Here is a 26,547-nt window from a genome sequence, read left to right on the forward strand (position 1 = left end):
TCAGGAATCTACTGAGGGGAAAAATAACTGATGACAAGATTATAATCAACAGGCAGAATTTAAGACTATCTTTGTTAGATTATGTGATTTTTTGTTGTTTTTGGCCAGAAACAGATGGAAAAAAAACCCTAGAAATGTCATTTTCTGACCCTTCAATTATCTTGTTGTCCACAACCTGGAAGCAGAGGAGTTTAATGAGGTTTGGCAATCACTAATGAATTTGTTATGCACACAGCCTCGAGTTTAAGCATATGGCTTTACACACACATATTTTATGTGTCTGTGATTTTTAAGTTTGTCTTAATATGTCTCCTGGTATGAAAATCTTTTTATACCTTTGTTACCAGAATGAATAAAATCTGCACTGAAATTACTAGAACCATAGCCATAGAATAAGGCAGCTTTATCATTCTTCCCCCATTTAGGAGAAAAACCTGAAAAACCACTCTAACCCATCTTTGGTAAAGAATGTGTTCAAAACTGCATATGTTTTAAACCAAAGCATTTTGAGAAAGATCTTTATTTGCTTTATACAACAACAAAAATTATGTATTACACATTACATAGTATATATATCACCACGGTCTATAATTCATAAAATGCGGTCTACCAAAAATAGTTTTACCATTGTTAAAAAAAATAATAAACACTTAAAAGTTTTTTTTTTTTTAAGCTGTACATTTTCTTCAAAAGAAGAAATTTCTAGCTTTTACACGGGAGGGGTGGGGGGATGGACACATTTGAAACGAATGATTCCATCTAAGAAGTTTTTCTCATAGGAGAAATGTGAGATTCACACTATCATTTATGTTTTCTTCTTTTTTCTCTTCTTTTTTTCCAACATTTCTACCATTTTCCTCTTCTTTGTTGACACCACGGTATTTCCTTTTGTTGGCTTATTACTGTCACCAGTTAAACCACATTTCTTTGCATTAGATTTGGACTGCCTTTCTTCTTCCTGTACTACATCGCCAGCTTCCCTTTTGTTGATTTTGGACTGCTCTTTACTTACTAAAATACAAGAAACAGTGCATTTAAAGACTGCTTTTCCCCTCTTGAAATAAACACAGGTTGGCAAGAAAATAAAATTATCTGAATTTCCTCCACTTCAACAATTCAAGAGCTACAATTTTTTAAAAAATCATCCCTTTCACTTACCAGCAGAAGGCTCTGCAGCTGAAGGGAGGCTTTCTTGTGTGTCTGTCACTCTGTCTAGCCATACTCCAAGACATGTCAGCCTGGCATTAGTTTTTACTTCACAGAGTAAAGATGGGGGAACTTTCTAAAACAGAAGAAATAAAAATTCATGATAATATAGGGGAATTTTAAATGATTTTTCTTTTTCCATAATCAAGTTAACTTATTATTTAACATTTTATTTTTTGAAATAATCTCTAAACCCAACATGAGGCTCACACTTAACAACCCCAAGATCAGGAGCCATATATATTCTTTCAACTGAGCCAGCCAGTTGGGAGGTTTTTAATTTAAAAGTTATGGTATTTTTCTTCAGAAAAAAATATGCTATTTAGAAGAAATCTATCCTGATTCATTTTGGGTTTGACTATGTCCCTCATGCCCTCACAGAGCATGTTTCTGAATATTCAAAAACTGTAAATTCATTAAGAAAAGGACCATGTCTTTTATTTATTTCTAGGTTTAACACAAAACCCTGCAACCACTTAACAAACCACATTTACAGAATGTGTTTATAAGAGAATTAAGAATAATAAATGAAGAGGGTCTGTGAGAGCAAGGCTACTGAAAAGAATTTAAGTTGGTTCCATTATCAACCAGTAATTTTCAAATTTTTAATAACGGCAGTATTTTTATTTAACAAAATCTTACAGAGAACATCATTATACAAATGGAAGTAGCACTTCTCTGAAAAAGGAGTTCTGGCACCTTGCCAGCTCAGACTCACCAAAACCAACCCCAAGATAGCTCCTGGAACCCTAACTTTAATTAAAACTATGAATATCAAGCATGCATGGAAGAGATTTTAAAGACTTCTGCCTTGAAAAATAGTCCACCTCCCTGAACTCAAGCAGTACTGATAATAACACTTGCATTAAAGTGCATTTATATGGTACTAAGACACTGACCTTATCCTGCTTAAGCTTCCACATTTTGATGAAACCATCACTGGATGCTGTAACAATAATGTGATGCTCTGGATCTTCAAAACTGAATATGTCTTTTACCCTAGGATAGAAATATTAACACCATAAAAGATCCTTTCTCCCACATAGTATGATATTATCATAAAGAGTCCATGTACACAGTCTTTTGATTTTTCAATTCCAAGTGCTTCCAAACTGTGCAAGGAACAGTGATAAAATCTGACTATGCTTCACATCCTATGAGTCAATGAGTCCTTTTCAAGGACCAAATCCCAAGATAAAATGGACTGTTAACAATATCTTAAGAAAAAGTTAAAAAGAAGATTATGATAACTATAATCAGGTTATCATAAAGGAAATAGATACTTAAGTCCCTCACGTGAAGAGACTCCCAAGCTCAGGATGAAGAGACAAGTAAGGCAACAGATGAACCATGGCTTCCTCCTACACATCCATTTCTCTCACGTCCAGGGCCACCACCCCTTGTCTAAGCCACTACTGTTATTCTTCTGGATTACCGAGTAGACCACTGGTCTCTCTGCTTCCATTTTTGCTAACAATATTTTAAAATTATGAATCAATCATGTTACTCCCAGGCTTAAAATCCTACAAAACTCAGATCTTTTAAAAAATAACACAAGAGAGAGAGAAGGGGCTGGAGATATATATATATAAAGCAAGTCTGGCCATAAACTGACAACTGCTGACGCTAAGTGGTAGGGTCTATGGGGATTGCTTCCTTAAACTAGTCTGTCTGCCTTTAATTTCTTCCATAGAAAGAAATAAACAAAGCAAAATCTATAAGGTTCTTAATATAAAATCTAAACTCCCTAAAGCTCTTATATAAAATCTAAACTCTACAAGGCCATGCACTGTTTGGCTCACTCTGATCTAGTCACAAAGCTCCATTATCCAGTCCTAAAATACACCCAGCTCTTTCCTTCCTCTGTCCCACTGTGCCTGCAGTTCTCTCCTCTCTCTAGAAACAGGTCCCTTTTCATCTGTAGAGTCCTACCCCTTCCCTTCCCCAGTCATACTAAGTTACTGCTGGTATTCTTAAGGCACATTTTTCTATTTCTTTCCAGTTAGAATTATCTGCTTACTCTTTTATCATCTTTAGCTCCTCTATAAGAGCCACAAAAGCAAGCTCTTGTCTTTTTTGTTCATAATTAAATACTTAGTGCAGTTCTTAATGGATGCTCATGAATACCTGTTAAATCAATGTGAATGAATGGCCAAATATCTTAAGTGCTATTTTTTTTTTTAAAGATTGGATTTAAGTGTTATCTTAAGTGTTCTATTGTTATTAGTACATTTGAAATGCCCTTGAATGAACACTTCCCAATACAGGGAAAAACCAGGGCCTGTACACGGACTGTAGTATTCAAAGTACTTACAAAGACAGTTCTTAAAAACTGTTATTTAGAAAATAAAAATTATGACTAAATTTAAGATACTGAAGAACACGCAAATGAAGCACATTAAAGTACAACTGTTCATTATCACCTTTTCCAAAATAGTAGGAAAAAAAGAGGCAGATAGATCTGGGTTTGAATCACAGTTCCATCACCTAACAGTATAGTAATTTTGGCCAAGTCACTTATAACTGTTTACTGTGAGAATCAGTGTCTATCCCCTAGAAATACAGCGAGCAGTAACAGGTAAGAAAGACTGGCACAAAACAAGTCAATACTGTCACCTATCTCTCCTGTAGGAAAAAAACCAATACTGTACAAAGGGGGAAGAAGTGGGAATAAGTAAAAGAGAGGTCCTGGCAAAGCTCAACATTGTTTAATTTTTTTGTTCCTCTTCAAATATGGTTGATTTCAAGCCCCAAGATTAATAATATTACTGGAAAAATATCTTGTGCAAATCACTAGCCCTGATACCAATATCCCCACTTTTGTACAACTTAAGGCCAAGAAGACAACATTTCCACCATCCTCTCCCCAAAAATATTTATGTAGAAATGTCTATCTCTGCAGTTGTTCATGAGAAAACATGGACACTGTTTTATGAAACTACTGCCTACATTAACACTTAATGAAAACTACACATAGATGCACATAGAGACTGGCAAAGAAAATACCTGTTTTCATGAGCTTTAAATTCACAGACACACGTTAGTGAATCACAGTCAAAAAACCTTACAACTTCTTCATCTCCAGCCACTGCAAGGACAGACTCCTATAAGAGGGAAAAAGAATATCCAGAATGTCATCAACAAGTCCAACCATCACCATATACACTAAAATCCCATCACTGATTTCTGGTCACTTACTGAAAGAAATGTAACAGAAGATATTCTCTTTTCATTTGTGATGGTGCCACTAACAGACGCAGTGTCTAGCTGATAGACATTTATTTTATTCAGGATGACAACTATGTATCTCTCTCCTCTTGGGGACCATTCAACTATGTGAGCATCTGTAAGTTAAAAACACTAAGCTTTTTTAGTTCATAAACAAGAAAAAGAAATGATCAGAGTAATTATAAAAAAAGTAAATGATTGCACTGTGCATTTTCACATCCACTATCCCTTCACAACAAACTTCGGTACATATTTTACAAGTTAAGTTTTAGAAAATGAACTGGATTCAAAGAATCATTAAGTCATAGACCTGGTAGGTGACAGTCATGACGAGAATTCCCATCTAAAACGGGAAAGGAAAGGGGAGCACCTAGGTGGCTCAGTCCTTTCGGCTCAGGTCCTGGGATCGAGTCCCACATCAGGCTCCCTGCTCAGGACAGTCTGCTTCTCCCTCTCCCTGCTGCGTGTACAGACTCTCTCTCTCTCAAATAAATAAAAACCTCTAAGACAGATAGAAAAATAAATAAATAAAATGGGAAAGGAAAGTAACCTAAATTATTGCCCCAGGAGGTAACCACCATCAAGTAGGGAAATAAAAGTATATGTGGATGTACATACACTCATATTCCATGAAGTTATAAAAAACATTCCAAATAAAAGTACTCACTCTGTTTTATATTTTTTATGAATGCTGATCTTCCTTCCACAAGATTCCATGTTCTGCAAAATAAGCAGCTCACTTACAGATCACTTACACTAGGCGTAAAGGTAAGCATAATGAAGACTTACTCAAACAACAATTGACTACACAGGAAGCTAATTAGAATATGTTTCTTACAGCAACACTGGAAATATTTACTATCAAGCAAGAGTAACTCATCCATTCCCGTACTCTCTAATATATTTAAAATGTTTAACATTATTTTCAAAAGATTTTACCTCCTAAAACATTTGTTTTTAGGACCACCGTCCTCTTCACAGCTTACGATTGGGATATACTATGTACGAGTGAACACAGCCTGTCATTTTTTTCTCTACCGTTGTGAAAAGGTTCAATACCTTTCAGTAGCTGACGGCAATGAGACAAGACAGAAAACGAATCTATTATACTAAAATATACTGATGGTAGCTTCCTGTTGTCCTTAGAGAACAAAGACCACAACTCGGAAAAGATGCTCTCAGCATTAACGACTTACCTTAACGTCTTATCTGTACCCACAGAGAGGGCCAACTTGCCAGACGGATGAATAGAAAGGAAGGTCACGTGTCCTCTAAAAGGAAACCAACAGTTAGACCCCAACTTCACTGGCACCTAGAGACCGCCAGTGGGGAAGGGGCCTGACTCACTTGTGAGCTTTAATCGACTTCAGGCACTCCCACTTCTTTGCATCCCACACACAAATGAGTCCATCTTCTGCCCCACTGATTAAGTGCCTGTTGCCGTAGAATTTCAGGCAAGTTATTGTGCCTGTGGAAAAACCAAGACAGGCAGACTTAATGTTCATTTTGAATGCAAACTCCATTTCTGGTTTGAAGGCTACACTGTGGTAAAAGTAAAACATCTAACATCTTAATATTACTGAAATATACCTTAAAGTCTTAGGTGAAGAAATTTCTTTTACAAAAACAAACAGGCAAGAACTCCACAAGGAATGAAGAAAAATAGGAACTGTACTTCATCCCCATCCTAGCTCCTTCTCAGTCAGTCCTTTTCCAACTGTGGAACACCTTGCCAGTGGCTTCAGGCAGACCAGGTCTAACTATTTCTTCCACACCCAAGGGGGAGAGAAGACTTTCTTGTGTGAACTGGGATTGGATGAGACACAATGGAAAAAGAACGCATGTTGAATTCGATCAAAGCCTTGCTTCTGTTGGAAAGGGAAACGCTTGTCAAAGTAGCTAAGGACCTAAGACAGACACGGACTACTCCAAATTCACTGCTAGAACCAATGCGTGGCAGTCTCATCTGGCTTTAATTGCAGGAAGCCAACATGACGGAGTGTCCCCAAGCTAAGGGCACGTCTAACCGGGGCTACGATTTTCAGTTCTTCCTTTCCATTGCCCCTTTCCTGGAACACGTGTTAAGCCTCCATTCTTTGTCCCTGGGGAAATACAGTAAAAACAGCATGGAGTTCAATATTGAAAAAAAACACACCTATTCGGCCTACTAGTTGATCCTACCACTACCCTGGACAACTTCACCAGCGCCGAGGAAAACCCAGGCATGACCCGAGCATTACCAACCCCTGACCTCCTCAACTCCAGTGGCCTCGCCTCCCTCTCTGGTTCAGTCCCTGATGCGTACACCCCGGGACATAGTTACCACCTAGAGCTGCTTGCACATCACAACTCGTGAACTCTTACGAACCTCATCCCTGCCCACAACCTCATCTCTCACCAACCCTACCAGGCCCCCTTCACTCACAGTTTACCTGCTTTATTGTTTCAGAGATCTATAGACCATTCAGAGCACCCCCCCCCCCACCTTCTATAGCCCAACAATCTCTTCTTTCACCAAAAATCCTGAATTCCTTTGTAAATCAAGCCTCCTACTACACATACCAAGTACTTTTCTGGTCCCTACAAAAATGTCTGAGCTTAATGCAAACGGATGTTACTCGATTCATAGCCTCCAGCTTCAACAGAGAAGACTCTCATCAGTCTTCTGCTTGCTCTTGCTCAGCATCTCTCTCACATCCTGGGTGCCAGCACGTTGTCAAGCCTGCAGGGCCCCTCCCTCCCATTCAATCCCTAACCTCCTCTTCTCAAGGGCCACCCAGGACCTGGCCCATCTACTTCTCCAGTCACCCCAACCTCCATTTTCACCTTCTCATCATACATATTTACTTGCACACAACGGTTAAAAACATGGGCTCTAGACCTAGGTTTGAGTTCTAGTTCTATTATTTTGTGACCACTGGCAAGTCAAGTTAACATCTTTGAATCTCAGTTTTCTCCTCTTTAATCTGAAGCTGTAACAGTAGCTTCTTGGCACACTGCTAGGCATGTGGTACTCCCTCAACCAAGTCAGCTATCAACATGAGGCTGCTACCGTGCTCCTCCGCTTCCTGCTCTGCCCAGAATGCCCTTCTCCTGCCAGGCTAACTGGTACTTTTAAGACAATTCAATCAGATGTCATTTGGGGGAAGTTTTCATTGAAAAGCTGCTTCCACTCACTCCCCCACCAAGTGAGTTAAGTGCGTTCCTTCTCTCTCCCAATATGGACTGTGAAGAACTTAAGGATAAAAACAAAAACAAGACAAAAAAAAAAAAAAAAAAAAGGACCACATTTTTTTTCATTTCTGTATTTCCTAGCACAGACCATGCTACATCCTAGACACCTAATCAATCATTCAAATGAAGTCAAATTGTAAAGTAATAATGCCTCAACATTATCTTATAGGATCTAATATTCTTACCATTGTGATGCACTAAAGCCCCATGGTCTATCTTCTTTTTCATGTCATATATGTGAATTGTTTCATCTTTGCTCCCAGTGACCACAAAACGACTATTTACAGCCACCGCTGACAAGGAGGCAGTGTGGGCATGGTGAGTGAAGTCAGCCACAGCAGTCCATTTTTGCTGAAGAGTAAAACACACAATGTCACAATCATATCATAGTTCTGAATTCCTTTGTAAATCAAGCCTCCTACTGCACACACCAAGTACCTTTCTGCTCCCTACAAAAATGTCTGCAGCTTAATGCAAACAGATGTTACTCGAAACACCTAAGTGGTTCCACGATCCATGAAAACGACCAGTAGATACTTACAAAAGGAGAAGAAAAGTATGCAATGATAGTAGATTAAGAAAAACAAAGAACCTGAGAAATACGGCAGGCAGCAAGGAAATGGGAAGGCCATGCTGGGTATCCTGACTCCAAAACAATTATGGAGACAGGGCTACTTTAAGGTCCTAGCCAAACCCTTAACTGCTTAATATATTTATTTATATGTGAGGCTTGGATACCATTCATTCATTCAAATGTTCAGATTTTTATTTGAATTTACTCAAATACTAAATGAATACTATGTGCCTGACACTATTTTAGATGATTGATATATAGCAGTAAACAATGTCCTTATTATAACAGAACTGCCATCCCTGGGGGAAAGACAGACAGTAAACAAATACGATGCCACATACAGAGGAGTATAATGACAAGTCTTACAAAGAAAAATAAACAGGATAAAAATTATGGTTCCTTCCATCAGTACCAATATAAGCCCCACAGAATGACCCATGACGAAGTCTCAAGAACTCTATGCTTATGGAGATGCAACTTTTGGATTGAATAAATGAGACTGGATGAGCACCAAGAGTGACTGGCAGCTGAAAACACATACACACACCTCAAATGGAAGAAGATGCATTAGGAAGTATTAGCAAAACAAACCAAAGAAGAAGGAAAAAAAAAATCAGACCTCTCTGAACATGTTTAAGATGTGTTACAGCAAATTAATTTCTAAATATCTACAGCAACAGACATTGCTTCCAGCAACCAGGACCAAGGGAGCTCTTCTGAATAAAGACACAATATTCCTGAGGACTGCTATCACGGTAAAAACAAACAAAAAACCTTTGTGCATATTACAAAAGGAATGCTGATTATCTGAGCTACTGTCTGTCTAGGTTTAGCAGCAGTAGTGGAGAGTGTCAGGGCTTCACATTTCACACACACCTGGGGATGGGAGTCCCAAGTCTCCCGATCATCTCCTGTGTGGCCTGGAGCAGGTCACCTAACCTACCTCAACTTCAGGCTCTCACCTGTAAGACAGAGTCAGCTGTACCCGCCTCGGGCTATTGCTGTGAGGACGACTATGTGTCCGGGACAACACAGCAACTTCATTACAAAGAAAACACAATCAATAGCACCATCTTTAGACGTTCAAGAGATGTCACCTTCCGGCCAAAAGCAGATTAATGACCAGGTAGAGAATGAAATAAACAAAAGTAAGCAGTCAAATTATATACATCCAGTTTTCTGATTAATTCAAGACTGACACCTTGACTTCGTACATAAATACTGAAGAAATAAAAATAAAAAAGGTGAGAAGCCTATTTTTTCTTAGGGGGAAAAAACATGACTAGGCTAAAAATTAGATCTTATTTCTGGTCCTGGACAGGTCCTAACTACCTGTTTCACTAAAGGCAATCTTACTTAACATTTCTGCTCACACATCTGGTAAAGATAATAGTATTTTGTTGTCATTTTCTCCATGCATTTGTCCCCCTTGCTCTCCTCACGCTAGCGAGCTCTCCAGCGCGGATCCATTCCTCTGGCTTCTTCGCACCCCCTTTACCAACGAATGCCCCCCCCCCACCCGGGGGGGGGAAAGGGTCCGAAACTACTGAATAAATTGGAACACTTTTTTTTTTTTTAACCAATGAGAGATTCATCCAGACTCAGCTCTACTATCTTGAAAAATCCCAAGACAAAACTCAATAAAAGAGCAAACTGTTCTTTCATTAAACCCTGAACACGTGAAACTGGCTGTCAACTCACAGGCGTTAAACCCTGAACCCAGGAACGCCAGCTTCCTTCCTGGACCGCGCTCAGAAAGTCTGTGAAACCCAACAGACACGACCTCGTCTTATGAAATGCCCACTCTACATTAAAAAAAAAAAAAACTAAACTAAATTACACGCGTGGGTTAGATTCATCAATGAAGCCCTAAGAGATCAAAGTGTTTACCTGCGACGCCGTGCCCACCTCCGCCGCGGGGGAACCCGCCCGGACCCACCCGCGCACCTCCTCCCGCGGTCCCTCCGCGCGCCCCCTCTGACCTCCCGGTGCTCGCCGCCTGCGTCCGGCTCCCGGCGAATAGCGAACCCAAAAAGAACCTGCTCGTAGCAACCAGCTACCAGCTCCATTCAGCGGCGCACGTGCCCCTTCCGCGAGCCCCGCTCCGCCGACACGGAATGACGAAAGCGGACGCCAGCGCACGTAGGGGTCCTTCCTGCGCCGGCGCTCAAATTGACGTCACGAGCTCAGGGCTGCCCTTGGGGCGCCTGCCTCCGTGGAAACTGTTTCAGCGCTCGAAGATCGCGCCGAGCTTCCAAGAGGAGAAGAAACAAGGACGCCGCATGAGGACGTTCTCAAGGCGAGGAGACAAAAGTTGGGAGCAAGCAGGCACGTCCTAGGTGGCCGCCAGCTGGGCGGGTCTCAGGGGAGCAGGGCGGGGCAGCCTCTGCGGAAGCCCCTCGTTTCCGTGACGTCATGGGGGCGTGGCCTGCGCAGAGTGGGCGGGGCCTCTGGCGGCGTGGTGCTCTACCCCGGGAGGCACCTGCAGATGTGGGGTGCGGGACCCGGGACGGGAATTAGGAAGGTTAGGGAGTTCGGAAAAAGGAAGGTCTCCTTTTTGCGCCCGAAGCACAGAGGAGGCTCCCTCCCAGTAAGGCACAGAGGGGGTGGCCTGCGGCGTCTAGAGCAGCGCGCGAAGTCGGGGGCCCGCCCTGCGCACCTCCCTTCCAGCTCGTCTGGCTGCGCGGACCGTGCGGTCCCTGCGGCCGGCGTCGCCCCACCACCCGGAGGAGGGGCCAGGGCGCTAGACCCGAAGGGTGCAAGGAGGGGCCGCTCGAGCAAGCCGGGCGCACGCCGCCTCGGCGAACGTGCCGGAGGGACTCTCACCCCCCGAGCCCCGAGGTCGGCTCCGGTCGTGAAAACAGAAATCGCCTTAATTGACGTCTGAGAGCTCCCCGTAGGGTACGGAGATGCAGAGGTCTGTTAGACAGCACGGCTTTGCGCACGCCTGAGGGAACACCTCCGGGAGCGTCAGCATCTCGCAGGTGCTGCGGCAGCTGGGTCTGCAAGTGGGAGCGGGGGGCTCGTCGGCGCCGGCTCGTCAGCCCTGTGGCGCGCTGAGCTTACAGCGCCTTCCCCTCCTCCCCTCCCCTCCCCTTTTTTGTAGGATTTTATTTATTTAATCAGGAGAGAGAGAGAGAGAGGCAGAGACACGGGCAGAGGGAGAAGCAGGCTCCTGCAGGGAGCTCGATCGATGCGGGACTCCCCGAGACCCCGGGGTCATGCCCTGAGCCCAAGGCAGACGTTCAACTGCTGAGCCACCCAGGGATCCCCTCTTTTTTTTTTTTTTAAGGTTTTACTTATTTTCTCATGAGAGACACACACAGAGGCAGAGACACAGGCAGAGGGAGAAGCAGGCTCCCTGCAGGGAGCTCAATGCAGGACTCGATCCCACGACCCCGGGGTCACGCCCTGAGCCCAAGGCAGATGCACAACCACTGAGCCACCCAGGGGGCCCCGTATCTGTTTATTTAAAAGCAAAACTAATAGTCTCTCATCCAGAAAGAAAAAAAAAATCTTTGAATGAACCTATGTTTCAAGATCTTTCCTGTGTTCTGTCTGTGGAAAAGCCCCTGGTGCTCTCTTTAGCCTAGGGAGATCTCAGCTGTTGTATGATGGGAATTACTACTCATTCAGTAGGTTTTTTTTGAAGTTACCTTTAACCTAGCCCTGTAACGGGGTATTTACTATGTATTGCCAGGTTATCACACTTTTTCTTAAGTATTTGTCGCATCTTAAAAAGAACACTATGGCTGGAAAAAGTCTTTTATTTCCAACTAGGAATCTTTTAGAATATGGCTGGTTCTAGAATGAAAACCATAAACAACGTGGACATAACGCAAAGTGGTGTAGTCATTTTTTTTTTTTTTAACTGTCAGAAATGACGAACCCATTAGCTGGGAAAAACCGTGAAGAGCATTTATTTATCCAGGTGATCCCAATCCGAGAGAGTTTATGGCTAAGTTCTGGCGGCTTTAAATACCCTGAAATTCTACCTAAAGTTGTCTATGTACATTTTTGGAGGAGAGCATTGATAAAAGTTCACTCCATTTTCCAAAGGATTGGTGCCTCTACAGTTAAAATGTACTAATGCAGTATGAGGTTATGAATGTGAAATGAGTCTAGAAAAATAACTCAAAACCACACAGCTAAGCAACAGCCCCCCACCCCACCCCCACCCCCACCCCACCCCCCTGGTCAGACCCTAGCGCTGCTGCTTTTCTACATTTCCTTGGGCACAAACTTTCACAAAGAAGGACAAAGCAGTTTTTCACTGTCTAAGGGAAAACAATGCAAAATTACATACTTGTTCAACTGGATCCAAACTGCGCATACTTCCTGCAAACCTACTGTTCTCTTTCCAAACACAGGATGCAAAAAAAAAAAAAAAAAAAAAAAAGCCATTTAATCTCATTCTTGTGAAAACTGCAGTTGCCAAGAAACCACCAACTGTTAAGAGTTCATTAACGCTCAAGCAAAACAGGACTTTTTGTTTTGCTTTTTAAATTATTGATTGAAAAGCTTTTTACACTTGAGCCACACATTGATTTATTCATTCATTCAACAGATATTTATTGAGTGCCTGGCTTTGTTTGGTTTGCTAAAGAAAACAACAGCCAGTTTTTTTTGGGGGGGGCAGAGGGGCAGCAGTTGGTCAGGTGGATATGCTGGGCTCAACGCAGAATATAGCATAGAAAAGTCAGCTGTGTTAGAAATATGAGAGTCTAATATTCCTGCTCAATTACCCTTTTTTCTCACTGGCAGGTAGCAAGTCTTAACTTTTAGGGCTACAGAGGTGCATGTGCACATCCCCAGAGTACTTTGGTCTCCTTTGCACATAGAGCTAAGGGAAGCTGAGAGTGAGCTACTTCCCCTGGACACTGGCCAGTTGTCGGCCCTGGTATAAATTTGCTTCACCTGCTTCGTGGGGATAATGCAGGTGAAATATCAGAAGTTGGCATTTGGAGCTTTTAGAGAGCAAAACAATATTTGTGAACGCTTCCTTGTCACCATCATCAACAAAGCCCCTGAAGGTCCATCTTCTTTGAAGCTTTGCTCATGGCCCTCTGTACCCAGCTCCTGCCATCACGCTGGGTGATTTCCACATGCAACATTGACTTCTCCCTTCCTCAGCCTCCTTACCCCCTTATATTAACGTTTAGCTTCTACTTTCTGATCACAACTTTATCTCTCACCCATTCAAAGCAAAAGTTCTGATTTTTTCCTCTTATAAAGTACAGCTCTAAAATGAGAGAAGGAACAAGAAGGAACAAAAAAAATTACTGTATATTTTATTTGATGGCTAAGCTGCTATAGTAGTTAGGAATTGTGTTTAACTTCATACAGTAACCTAAAACAGCTGTGGCTTAAACAAGACATTTATCTCTTAAGAGAAATCTGGAGGTAGCCCGTGTAGTGCTGGTACAAGGAGTCTACAGACATCAGGGACCCAGACCCGTTTTCTCTTTCAGATCCTACATTCTTGTGCATGACTTCCTCCGTGATGTCACAGGCCAAAATAATGCTGAGGTTGGGCTCCAGCCATCATATCTATCATCTCAGCACTATGCCCCGGGGAAAGGGTGGAGGACAATAGGAATAAGCCTCCTTCCAGCCAAACCAACTCCCTTGGCCCACACAGCTTTACTGAATCCCTTTATAATAGGGTTTGTTTTTTTTTTTTTTTAAGGTTTTATTTATTTGGTAGAAAGCACAAGCAGGGGGAGAAGGAGAAGCAGACTCCCAACTGAGCAGGGAGCCCACTGTGGGGCTCGATCCCAGGACCCAGAGATCATGACCTGAGCTGGACCACGCAGGTGCCCCCCGTTATAACAGTTCTGTTTCCATCTTACTGGCCAGATTTTGGCCAGCTGGACTCACGTACCCCGGAGAGCTAGGAAATGTCTTTTAGCGAGGCCTATCTCTGCCTCCGAATAAAATCAGGGTTTCGTGTTATTGAGGAAGAAAAAGACACATTAGTGGGTGGCCGCCTGGCAATGTGTTCCACAGCTGCTCATCAATAACATCTCCCAGGAAGAATGGGGAAATCTGGAGTAGAGGCTCCACTCTATCTCCCTGCTTTGTGTAAGTAGGCGTTCGGTAAATAATGGGTGAATGAATGATTTGATATCATGATTACTGTTTTTTTACATTGCAGGTAAATATAGACTGCCTCAAACACTTACGGATAAGCTGCAGGGAAATGGCCAGACCCAAAGGGCCCCTATTTGGATTCCAAAGTTACTTTCTTACATTTTGACACTTTGAGGCTTGCTACTCAGGTAGAACCTGAGCCAGGTCTAGAATCCAAATCTATTGAATCAGGACCTACATTTTAAACAACACGCCCAAGTGATTCATATGCACATTGAAATTTGGGAAGGCACGCTTTCTTGTGTTTTTAAAAATAGTGAACTACAGAAATGTTTCTTTAAAATGTTTTCCTGTACGGGCCTTAAGGGGGTGGGTGGGGCAGGTGTGTGTGCGCGCGTGTGTTTTCCTTCTACAACGTCTTTCCACCAGTTGGTCAGGATAATAATTTCGACCTGCAGACACTATTTAAAAAAAAAAAAAAAAGGCCCACTGATCGCTAGTTCCAATAGTTGGAAGATAACTGAGGAGGGAAACACCAATTTGTGGTTTTGTCTTAAGGTTTTAGTTATTACAAGTGACTCAGTTACCGTAGGGGGTGGGCTGGAACTCCAGTCAGTCCTTCAAGAACACTCCTTTGTGTCCCCTCACTGGCTTTTTGGCTGTTCTCCCCCCTGCCAGCAGTTGGGGGGGCAGGGGGGGTGCTAGCAAGCTTAAATCCAGTTCATCACTTTGCAGAAGTCCCCCCAGGTGACCCCTGTAGCCACCCACACCTTAGCCCCATCGTAATGAGAGTCAAGCCAGTCCTTGCCTAGCAGGTGTTGTCACTAAGTGTGATTACCCTTCTCTGTTCTGGGGCAGCTGTGAAGGGTATTTGCTGGGGTGAGAGGGGGTTGGTCCCCTTAGCTGGAATTACTGAGACAGGAATAAAAACTGTGGATACCTGGTCTCTCTGTCAAGAGAAGTGGTGAAATGGCAGGGCAGGAGAGATTTACAGGTTTTTGCATAGCTCCACAAAATAATTATTACTGGCACTGGCAAAGGTAAGCTGTTTTTTTTCCTACCCTGAATGAAAATGGAGGCCAACCGTGCTCTAGTTCTTTTTATTGTTATTTCAGAGTGAGAGTTTAGTGACATTTGCACTCTATTTCTTACATGATTTTTGGCACTTTACAAACTATTGCTTTGGAAATAGGTGCTCTTAAACAGAGATTGCAGAAACCCATCCTTACTTGAGCCTCCCTGGAAAGAAGAAAGAGTCCTGGGGTTGTGAATGATTCTGCCTTGGTTGGTGACGTCATGCCTGCTGTCTCCCCTCTGCTATTAGGGGGAAGCCAGTGTTCCGGCCCTGCCAGGGTTACCCCTCCGGCACCTGGTTTGAGCAACAGCACTGTGGCTACTCCCTTTCTGTCTACGGCTGTGGCTGTGCAGCAGATGGAAGTGGAAGCCAACGCTCTGTGCGGGAGACCTCTGGATGCCCAGCTCAATCTCTGGTCACGCCTAAGGTATCCCTCCCTGAAATGAATCCTGGATCATCCACGTGCCCAACAGGGAAGCTGCTTTTTCCCCACCATCACGCCTCCAGATGCTTTCATTCAAATCCCCGCAGCCAGGGCTTTGGTTCCCCCATTTTAATACCAGAGAGTAGCAGCTGATTTTGCAAACAACTTAAGTCCTGACTATCTTCCAAAAACAGAATCCAAGGCTGATGAAGTCTGTGCCTGAGTTCTTGCTACTAAATTTTAGATGATCATTCAATTGATTTTACTCTGAAAATAGGACTAGAGGTAGTTGTGTTTTGTTTTGCCATAGCAGAAAACATTAACACACTTTTAAAAGGTACTCTGATATTTTGATTACTAGAGAAAGCTATTCCTGAAATCAGAGAGAGGTTCTAGAATATAAGGCAAAGCTTCCCTCATCCTTCTCCCTATCCCTTACCTCTTCCCCATCTCCTCCCCACGTAGAAGAAAGCCCTGTACTAGTGCAGCGGCATCCTTTAGATTTTTTTCCCTTCTAGTCTTGCTTAAATCAGCATGATTGGGCCTTATTTCTGCTTAGGGAGTTGGGGGAGGGCTTGAGCAAGAATGGACTGAGTAGTACATACTGGTCTACTCTGTGCTTCTGCTTATAAGTTACAATAGAAGATTCCCATGCCCCCCCCCCCTTAAGTTCTCCCTTTTAATAAAGAGCTTTCTTTAAAAGTTGCCCATCTGGATGTGCTCATCCCTTATCAACCAACATTTTAAATGTTCTCAGTGCATTAACGAACTTTTACCTACCTCCAAGTATTTGAGTGTTTTTTTTGGCTAAGAATAAGTTTCTTGGAGGAGCACCTGTGTGGCTTAGTCCGTTAAGCCTCTGACTCTTGATTTCAGCTCAAGTCCTGATCTTTGGGTCCTGGGATCGAACCCCGAGTTGGGCTCTGGGCTCAGCGGGGAGTCAGCTTGACCATTCTCCCTCCCTCCCAAATCAGTAAATCTTAAAATAATTCTGGAAGTGAAAGATCTGGATTAAAGGATCTAACATTTAAAATTTCAGATGGCAAATTACTCACCAAAAAGCCTGCTTGGGTTTACACTTTTCATGGCTGCTGTGGGTACACTTGCCTGTTTCTGTGTGCGATCAACTACTGTGACCAGTGAGGAAGGCAATTGTCTATTATTGAGGGCAGATACCTTTTAAACTGTTTCTCTATATCTGTGTTCTGTGACCACATTGATGTCCTTCATCCACCTTATTTTTCTGTTGGTTGTGCTGCTTTTTTCTGACTGTAGATATTTACGTAGTATGGAAATTAGCACTTAGGCAAAGTGTTAGTTTTCTCTCCAATTTGTTTGGTAATGCCCTCCTTGTGGGATGGCCTGTGCCTTAAACCCAGAGTTAGATTTAATATTTAAACGCTCAGCTTTTCTTTCTCTTTCTTCTTTTTTTAAATGATTTTATTTATTTGAGATAGCACACAAGTGGAGGGGAAGAGGCAGGGGGAGCGGCAGAGAGAGGGAGACGCAGACTCTCCATTGAGCAGGGAGCTCCATCCCAGGACCCCAGGATCATGACCTGAGCCAAAGACCGATGCTTGACCGACTGAGCCACCCAGGAGCCCAAAACCTCAGTTTTCAAAACTTGCATTTGTTATTGTTGTTGCCTAAACTTTCATTTTCAGTTTCTCAAGTCTTAGTTGTGCCTTTTTCTACATAAAATATCATGTTAGATTTCTTGGCTTTTTCTTTTAAAATCCAAATCAGGTTTTACCCTTTTAGCAGATGTTTGATAGTGCATCATTTAAAAAAAAAAAAAACAAAAAAACCACTTTTGCTGCATTGTCTGAGTTTTAGACTTTTTTTTCTTCCACCACTTACCCCCCTCCCTTTTTTTAAGGTTTTATTTATTCATGAGAGAGGCAGAGGGAGAAGCAGGCTCCCTGCCGAGAACCCAATGTGGGACTCGATCCCAGGACCCCGGGATCATGACCTGAGCCACCCAGGTGCCCCTCTCCTTCCCTTTTGTGATCTTTTGGGAGGTGGACTGTATGTCTTCTGGTGGTTACCTTTATCTTTAGAGAAGTCTAGGTTTGAGTATATTCTCAGACTTCACAAATGAAAGTATTTCCTGATTTCTGCCCACTTGTGAGAAAATGAAATTAACACTCGACAAAGAAGTAAAAGACAGTAAGAATCAACAACAAAAAACAAACATAAATTGCACTGTAAAAGGAAACGGCTTTTTCTCTCCTTGTCCCTCCTTCCCACTCTCTTCTCCCCATTTTTGTTGCCACCTTCTGGAATTTTTATCCCACTCTCCAGGCAAATTATTACCATAACATGCAATTTCAGGAATTATAAATATATTCTTTTCGGTGGCTGTGGTTAGCACACTTGTGCCACCTGCCTGCTTTCCTGGGAGGAGTTCTGGTTAGGAAGCTGGTCAGCAAATTCCAGATGGCAAGGCCGTGCGGTGGGCGTCTTTCGCTCACATGCCCTTGCTTTTAGTCTTGCCCAAGGAAGTGTGACCTCTGCCAGATGTCACAGTTTATTGCCCGTTTCTCCCCACACAGCACACCTGTGTTCTTAGCCCTTTTCCAAGAGCTCAGCCTCCCGAGAACCCTTTGCATTTTGACATCGTGTCTTAAGATCATAGGAAGTGGACATCTTCAAAATGATTCTCAGGTCTTTGGGCTCCATCAGCACATCTGTCCCAAACTCCACTAACAGAAGAAACCCGTTACTGGCTGTTCCCTTCAAGGACGACAGGCATTGCCCAGGTGCCTGCTGCATTAGAGACCAGGCTCTCCAGAGAGCATCTACCCCCTGCCCCCTGGTAATGTAGGATCTACATTTACTAGAACACATGTCAAAAAGGATGAATGTGAAGTTTTTTGGACAATGTAAGGCCTCATTCATGCACAGATTCTGGCTGTCTTAGCCATTTCTAAGCAGGAAAAATATGCCAATGGTGAGATTGTTTATGGTAACCATATAACTTATGTCCCAAACTAAGATCTATTTCCGAGTGAAAGGGAGGCATACTTTCAGTTAGATTTATAGAAGAGCTAGAGGGTCTTTGGCTTTCAATATAATCTCATCCTTCCTAGCAAGGGAGGCTTAATTGAGTTCATTTGTACCTGGAGCCTGGAGCTACTGGGAGGCTCTTTCTGGGTGGGTTTGTTCCTTAGAACAGCTGTACATCCTTTAACAAAGATAGTTCCCAACAGGGGAGCTCTATGGAGAGGAGTCCTAGAAGCTTATACTGTCCCAGGAGAGCCAATGGGGTCTGGATTAACTAACCAAGATTTAGAGAGTGCTTCTGGAATTCACTTCTCTGGGACACCTAGGTGGCTCAATGGTTGAGCATCTGCCTTTGGCTCAGATCATGATCCCAATTGAGTCCCACTTTGGGATTGAGTCCCACTTTGGGTTCTCTGCAGGGAGACTACTTCTCCCTCTATGTCTCTGCCTCTCTCTGTGTTTCTCATAAGTAAATAAAATCTTTTAAAAAAGGAATTCACTTCTCTGATCAACTGCTTTGCTTTTCTGTAGGGCATCTACTTAAGCCTCTGTCCTGGTCTTTAGCTGAGCCGTGGGGTGGGGGTGTGACTAGAACACTACAGGAACAATGTGCTCATGGAGAGTTTGCAGATTGCCATCTGGAGAGAAGGGCAGAGCTCCAGGTAGGGAGTTGGGCATTTAGTGCATGGAGTCTGGATGCCAGGGTCCCTATGTCTAGTCCTGGTTGGGGCCCTGGGATGCCAGTTCCCAGAAACTTCAGAGAGGCTGGAGGCCTTTATGACTTTTTGGTTGACTTCATTCAGCTATCTCATAATGATAGTCCTTTATCATGTGGACAGCTAATGTTTTCTTTAAAAGTATGTGTTGATAGTAAACCTTTAGGTAAAGTTTTTTTTTCTAAACATCCTGATTCCTTCACATAGGAAAGCACAGCTCTGGCAGAGAAACAAGATGAAGACCCACTTGAAGGTAACAAACTATGTTGCCATGGTTGAAAACAAAATAACCTTTTTCCAGGTTACTCATTACCCAACTGGCTAGAAGCTGTGAGTCTACCTGAAAATTCCTATGTAGGTTGTGTAAGCCGTTCTCTTCAGCAGTTAGTCTGGTTTTGGGAAATTGCTTCTGTGGAAAGTTTGAGCTAAGCCACCTCTCTCTCCCTTTTTCTTAAGATTTTATTTATTCATGAGAGGCAGAGAGAGAGGGAGGCTCCCTGTGGGGGGGCCTGATGTGGGACTTGATCCCAGAACCCTGGGGATCATACCCTGGTCTCAACCACTGAGCCACCCAGGCATCCCTGTTTGGGTCTCTCTGAAGGACTAGAAAATGGGGATGTTTCCAAACACTAAGAAGACAATATGTTGTTTTTAAGATCTGTTTCATCCATAAATGTAAACTTTGGGATTAATTCTGCTTTAATTTTGATTGTTAAGGGGAGAAGTAGGAGGTGATCACTGTGGGTTTGGCTTCCTAGCTTCCCTTGGGATCATTGGTCCCTGGGTGACCACACAGGCTCCATCTGTGGTGTCAGGCAAAGTCCCTGACCCACCATAGTTCTAGATCTATTCTGAAAGGAAAACGGTGCATCTGCCCAGAGCAGGGCTGTTTCTGACTGTTGTCTTCGAGGAAGGGAAGGAAACGTCTGGCTTGTTTTTACTTTCGTTATGAGAAAGAGCAGTAGAAGAGACAGGCAGAGGTAATACCCTCGCCTATTTCTGATCCTCTGCCTGCATCCTCACAGGCAGGCATCTGTCATTTCCCCCACTCCCAGGGCACCCCCACCAGACCAAACCACCCACTGCCTTGTGCTTCATCAAAGGTGGGAACGCCATTTTTGTAGTCGCAGTGACTAATACAAAGTCAACAAGTTAGCAGGTGCTCAATATTCAAATGAAACCAATGTTTAAAAGAAAGCTATAAATGCTATGGGACAGTTCTAATTTTATTGAAATATGTTTGACACATGAATAAGAAGAGGTGCCTATTTTGAGTTCTCAGGGGGATTTCATTCTGGTGAAAGCATGAGTCAAATCTCCCAGGTTTCATCAGTCCTGGAGACTGATATGGAAATAAAAGCAAAACCTACGATAGGTGTGCTTTCTGAATGCAGATTGCCAGGGTTCACATTTCACTTATAAGCTCTGTCATTCCAGACAAATTCATCTCCAGGGAGTCAGCGTCCCCATATGAAAAATGGAATGTTAAAACCAACCTCCTCGTAGAAAGTGTGAGGACAATACCTCTAAAGTGCCTTTAAGTTTTTGACAGCATCTGGCAGGTAATAGCCTCTTCAGTGGTTAATGTAAGCTCTTCATAGAGCTGCAGCAGCTCTGTCCAGGGGAAATGTTACATGAAATACAAATCCACCCACATAGACGGTTTTAAATTTTCTAGTAGGCAAATTAAAAAAAACAAAAACATAGTGAAAGGGATTATAGGGGAAAGGAGAGAAAACGAGTGGGAAATATCAGAAAGGGAGACAGAACATGAAAGATCCCTAACTCTGGGAAACGAACTAGGGGTGGTGGAAGGGGAGGAGGGGTGGGGGTGACTGGGTGACGGGGCCTGAGGGGGGCACTTGACAGGATGAGCGCTGGGTGTTATATGTTGGCAAATTGAACTTCAATAAAAAATATATTTATTGAAATAAACAACATAAAGAGACAAGAAATTACAGTACTTGAAGTATTTTGGGTATATTAGGTTACATTTAAACATGTAATGAATATAAAAATGACAGATTTTTTAAAATCGTAATACCAAGTTTTCAAAATGTGGTGTATATTGACCTCACATCTCCATTAGGATTGGCCTCATTTCAAGTGCTCAGTAATCACATGTGGCTACTGGCTACTGTATTTGACAGCCTGGTCTCGAAGGCCCCCAGGTTTAGGGAAGATATAATTAGTTTGTCTTTTGTCGGCTTCTTTACCACTAGGGCCAACATCACTGGAAGGGCCTAGATCATTAATCTAGGGTTCAAAGCTGACTACACGGTCTGTTTTCTAGGCCACAGATTACGGGACAGACAGTGCTCATAAGCACTGTGGTCCTGATACCTTTGTTGCAACCAGGAACCTGCAGAGTCAGGAGCCATTTAGCAAACGACTACTCATAACAGTGAAGGGAAGGTCATGCCCCAGGGTCCTTAAAGAGGATTTCACAGGGTACCTGGGTGGCTCAGTCAGTTAAGCGTTGGACTCTCAATTTCAGCTCTAGGGTCCTGATCTCAGGGTCAGAAGATCAAGCCCTTTGTGGGTCTCTGTGCTCAGCGTGGAGTCTGCTTCTCTCCCTCTGCTCCTCCCCCTGCTTGAGTGCTCTTTCTTTCTCAAAAGAAATATTTTTTTAAAAAATTCAGAAAGTTCAGGAAAAAAAAAAAAAAAAGAAACCTCTAATTTTATGACCAGAAGCTCTCAAAAGAAAGGTAGTTCAAAAGGGATGGGAAGCTCTGACAAGTAAGAGTCAGACAACACGGTCATGAATGCTTCCAGTGAAGAAAGTAGGAAGTAGCTCATGTGATGAGACACATTAGGCCTATGTGATTGATGTTGGTTCTAGTGTCAGTACAGAAGGACATTAGTCAGCTCAGGCTGCTATAACAAAATGCCACAGGCTGGGTGGCTTGAATAACAACTTTTTTTCTCACAGTTCTAGACACTGAGAATGCCAAGATCACAATGCCAGCTGATTCAGTGCGCGGTGAGAGCTCTCTTCCTGGCTTCCAGATGGGCATCTTCTCATTATTTCCTCACCTGGTGGGGAGGAGAGAGAGCATGCCAGCACTGGAGTCCTTTTTTTATAAGAACACTAATCCCATCAAACTAGGGCCCAGTCTTCACGAGCACATAATACCCTAATTCTCTCCCAAAGGCCCCATTTCCAAATACCATCACATTGGAAGTAAATGTTTCAACATATGAATTTGGGGAGAGGGGTACACAAACATTTAGTTCATAACAGGCACACAAATACAAGTGAATAGCATGATCCCGTGTGAGTATTAGGAGGTAAAACATTACGGTCCTGAATGAGCTTGCAAACATTACAAAGGAACACAGGAAGGGCTTCTTCAGTTATATTTGGTATGAAGAGCGAGAACAAAGGATGGTATTAAAAATCTTGGAAACCAGACAACTTGGAATAAGTATATAGGTCTGATGCTTTCAGGATAACCTAGCAGCACCTCATTATAGGATTCCAGGTTTTAGAGAAGAAAGGCCAGGCCCCCTTCTGTTTCTAAATTAGTTGCTCTATACAGTTTGCATCACTTACATCAATCTGTTAACTAAGAAAATGAAGCAGCTTGTTTATGGTTTCAAAGCCCCGTCCTATGGATTTGGTATGGGCTCACTGGTGCTGCGTCCACCCAGGTGCTTCTACCAGAAACTCAGGGCTAGTCTTTGAACCTCACTGTCTCTTTTGCCCCAAACTGAGTCCATTTCCAAATACTGTCCATTCATCTCCTCCATCTCTTCCACCACGGAGATGCTCATTGAGTCTGTAGCGCTGCTTTTCCAGCTTTAATTTCTATTTTCTTTTTTTTTTTTTTTTTGTTTAAAGATTTTATTTTATTTATTCATGAGAGACATAGAGGCAGAGAAACAGGCAGAGGGAGAAGCAGGCTCCATGCAGGGAGCTTGATGTGGGACTATCCGAGGACTGGGATCATGCCCTGAGCCAAAGGCAGATGCTCAACCCCTGAGCCACCCCAGGCGTTCCTTGTTCCTTTTTTTTTTTTTTTTTCTTTTTTTTTTTTTAAGATTTAGAAGACAAGAACATTATAGTTGAGATGGTACTTTTGGACCCTTGAAAAAGGTACTATTCAGAGGTGGATTTAGAGTCCTGCTAACTACATTCACTTGACTTCTGTTATACACTGGTTTTGTATTAATCAACTGGTGAGACAATTTTGTAAAATAATAATTTCTATTTTCAAATATTATTGAAAGGAAACACAATTTAAAGATTCTAACATGAAATGTCTGCAGTATGTTCCTGCTAATGTTTCAAAATGCTAATTGTAAGCCGTTGCTAATATGTGTCCTATAAGGCTTTTTTTTTTTTTCATCTGCATTATTGGTTTCCACAGATCCAAATCTTCATTTGAACATTGAGGAACTAAACAAGGAGTTTATGGTGAAAAGTGAGGAACTCTATGACTCTCTCATGAGTTGCCACTGGCAGCCTTTGGATACAGTTCACTCCGAAATCCCAGATGAGGCCCCCAGAGAAACATGAGGTTCATTAGGCTACTCGACTGTCATATTGATTGCCTCCTGTTTTGTTTTTGTTTTTGGGGAAAAAAAAAAAAAAAACAAATTCTCCCAGGAATGTATTGGACGCTATATGTAAACACAAATCTCCAGGACTTAAATGTGGCTGATGTGATATAAATAAACATTACCAGCACATCCATTTCTGGAAGTGTGTTATATTTGGTGCCAGAAGAGGTCACATAACTATCATAGCAGAACAAGCTGGACCATAAGACATCTGAAAAACAGGTTTAATAGGAAAATTGGCCTGACCTGAACGATGAGAGTATTAGTGGATAGATGTGTAAATGTATAAATGGTACCACATCATCTGGCTTGATGGGAATTAATAGAAGTTAGCAGGCTAACGATGATGCTTAAAGTTTTGGGCAGCTTTGTAATGAAACTAAGTTTAATGGAGCAATATATATTATAACATGCATAAACTGATGACATTTGATTAAGAAGGTCTAGATTAGGGGGCCTGGGTTGTTCAGTCAGTTAAGCGTCTGACTCTGGGTTTCAGCTCGGGTCATGATCTCAGGGTCGATGATCCAGCCCCATGTCTGGCTCTGCACTCAGAATTTCAAGCAGACTCTGCTCTCCTTCTCCCACTGCCCTGTTCATACTCACTTTCTCTCTCAAATATTTAAAAAAGTCTTTAAAAACAAAAGGGGGGGGTCTAGATTTAGAATAAGAACGGAGTGAAAGATCAGATGAAAGCATCAGCATAAATGTATATGTTGAAAAGGCTCCTGCCCTGTTGCTGGAATAGTTCACACTACCTCTGACATCCTTCTGCTTATCACTCTTAGTCTTACGAAAGGATAAACATCCAGCTTACGCATGACGATGTCTTCACATCCTCTACTACCAAATGGGATGAGGGTAACATGGGAGGTAGCAAATGCTGGGTTTTGGAGCAGAGAATGCAAGAATGACCTGAAATCTCTGTTGGAGATCAACGATTCTTCAGAATTTTCAGGTTAATGATGATGGGGACAAAGTCTAGTGTGAGCAGAGAGGACTTCTCTCATGATAGTAACCCAATAGTGGCAAACTCCATATGAAAAGCGATGATTGCTGGCAATTGGAACAAATAATAGCTGCAAAAAGGGGCAGGAGCTCTCCATTCTAAACAAGGAAAACATGGAAAAAACCACAAATGTTTACAATGTTAACACTGTTTATAAATATCAGGGGTTGATGTAGTTAGAGGCCGCTAGTAATGTTCTGGGTAACAGTGGTCATCAGTCACTGGTTGGTGTTGCCCTACCAAGTCCTCGGACATCTTCAAGCTCTTCTGTTGAGAGTTAACAGTGACCTAATTGGTTGTGACAACCACCATGGGGCCTATTTTGTGGCTCAATGTGGGTCATAGATAACGTGACTTTGCTGATCTGTTTGTAGTTATTGTGTCCATGCAGATGAGCACCATATTTCTGAGAGCAAGGACAGACCATATTTCTGTGCTGCAGATAGATAAAACCAAAGATGTAACCTTGTGCTCACCACTTCCTGATGACCACTGCTTGGAAAAATGCTTTAATTTCTGGTACTGCTATATTTTACTGAAGAACAAGAAAACCGTTTGGGCCCATGGGGTGGAATCCCCAGTGTCTGATGAGGCAACATTAGGATTGTGTGGACCTATGGACCCTTGCTTCTGATCGAGTAACCTTCATGGAGATGGGGATTGTGATGAAAGAGGAAGGAAATGCTGCAAGTCAACCATGGGGGTGGTGTACACTGATCATTGTAGGGTGCTTCCAGACCTAATGGTGTGCTTCAGTTTTCCCTAAGTGAACTCCATTGGGGTGTCAGCAGGAGTTCGCAGGCCCTTTGGAGTCCTATAGTTCCTGAGATGTGATCTATCTTAAAAACAAGAGGGAAAGGGGATTTGACGAGCATCACTACTTTCTTTTCCACTATATTTAAACAGGCTTCTCCCTCAACAGCCTGCATGCTGTATAGTTGGCATTTGGTTTTATCTGTCAGCCTGTTTTCTCAGAAGTGCTTTTCTTTCTTTATATTTTTTTAAAGATTTTATTTATTTACTCATGAGAGAAGCAGAGACATAGGCAGAGGGAGAAGCAGGCTTCTCACAGGGAGCCTGATGTGGGACTCGATCCCAGAATTACAACCTGAGCCAAAGGCAGATGCTCAACTGCTGAGCCACCCAGGTACCCCTCATAAGTGCTTTTCTGACTCAAATCTTGGGATTCTTCTTTTTAAAAGATTTATTTGAGAGAATGTGAGAGAGAGAACACACATGAGAATAAGTGGGAGGAGCAGAGGAAGAAGGAGAGAAAATCTCAGACTCCACACTGGGCAGAGCCCAATGAGGGGCTTGGTGCCATGACCCTGAGATCATGACCTGAGCCAAAAACCAAGGGTCGGATGCTTAATTGACTGCACTTCCCAGGCACCCCTCAAATCTTGGGATTCTGGT

The 26,547-nt window shown here is 42.7% G+C and overlaps 2 protein-coding genes across 3 annotated transcripts; one reads left to right on the forward strand and one right to left on the reverse strand.

The window, feature by feature from the left end:
* Window positions 1-487: 487 nt before the first annotated feature.
* Window positions 488-10,383, reverse strand: PAK1IP1 (PAK1 interacting protein 1). 2 transcript variants are annotated; one of them, XM_077886064.1, is made up of 11 exons: window positions 10,225-10,383; window positions 7,854-8,019; window positions 6,462-6,536; window positions 5,782-5,902; window positions 5,631-5,705; window positions 5,102-5,154; window positions 4,405-4,550; window positions 4,213-4,310; window positions 2,106-2,205; window positions 1,159-1,282; window positions 488-1,011 (listed from the first exon to the last, which is right to left on the reverse strand). In XM_077886064.1, the coding sequence occupies exons 1-11, from the start codon at window positions 10,309-10,311 to the stop codon at window positions 806-808; spliced, it is 1,251 nt and encodes a 416-aa protein (XP_077742190.1). In that variant the 5' UTR covers window positions 10,312-10,383; the 3' UTR covers window positions 488-805. The 2 variants fall into 2 exon arrangements, with proteins under 2 accessions (XP_077742190.1, XP_077742191.1); XM_077886065.1 differs by lacking the exon at window positions 6,462-6,536.
* On the forward strand, window positions 10,360-24,167 carry C37H6orf52 (chromosome 37 C6orf52 homolog). The gene is made up of 4 exons (XM_077885882.1): window positions 10,360-10,541; window positions 15,660-15,837; window positions 19,764-19,809; window positions 23,930-24,167. The coding sequence occupies exons 1-4, from the start codon at window positions 10,360-10,362 to the stop codon at window positions 24,076-24,078; spliced, it is 555 nt and encodes a 184-aa protein (XP_077742008.1). The 3' UTR covers window positions 24,079-24,167.
* The last annotated feature ends 2,380 nt before the right edge of the window (window positions 24,168-26,547 follow it).

The sequence above is a fragment of the Canis aureus genome, chromosome 37 (assembly GCF_053574225.1).
Source record: "Canis aureus isolate CA01 chromosome 37, VMU_Caureus_v.1.0, whole genome shotgun sequence".
NCBI classification, from domain to species: domain Eukaryota; kingdom Metazoa; phylum Chordata; class Mammalia; order Carnivora; family Canidae; genus Canis; species Canis aureus.

Bases quoted from the DNA above. Each gene is read 5' to 3' on its own strand.
- PAK1IP1 (XM_077886064.1), bottom strand. From the start codon at position 10,311: ATGGAGCTGGTAGCTGGTTGCTACGAGCAGGTTCTTTTTGGGTTCGCT. The intron at 8,020-10,224 runs GTCAGAGGGGGC...TTTACTCTTCAG, and splicing joins CAGGCGGCGAGCACCGGGAG to CAAAAATGGACTGCTGTGGC. The intron at 4,311-4,404 runs GTAAGTGACCAG...TCCCTCTTATAG, and splicing joins CTTCTGTTACATTTCTTTCA to GAGTCTGTCCTTGCAGTGGC.
- C37H6orf52 (XM_077885882.1), top strand. From the start codon at position 10,360: ATGACGAAAGCGGACGCCAGCGCACGTAGGGGTCCTTCCTGCGCCGGC. The intron at 10,542-15,659 runs GCGAGGAGACAA...CTCTGCTATTAG, and splicing joins CGCATGAGGACGTTCTCAAG to GGGGAAGCCAGTGTTCCGGC. The intron at 15,838-19,763 runs GTATCCCTCCCT...TCCTTCACATAG, and splicing joins AATCTCTGGTCACGCCTAAG to GAAAGCACAGCTCTGGCAGA.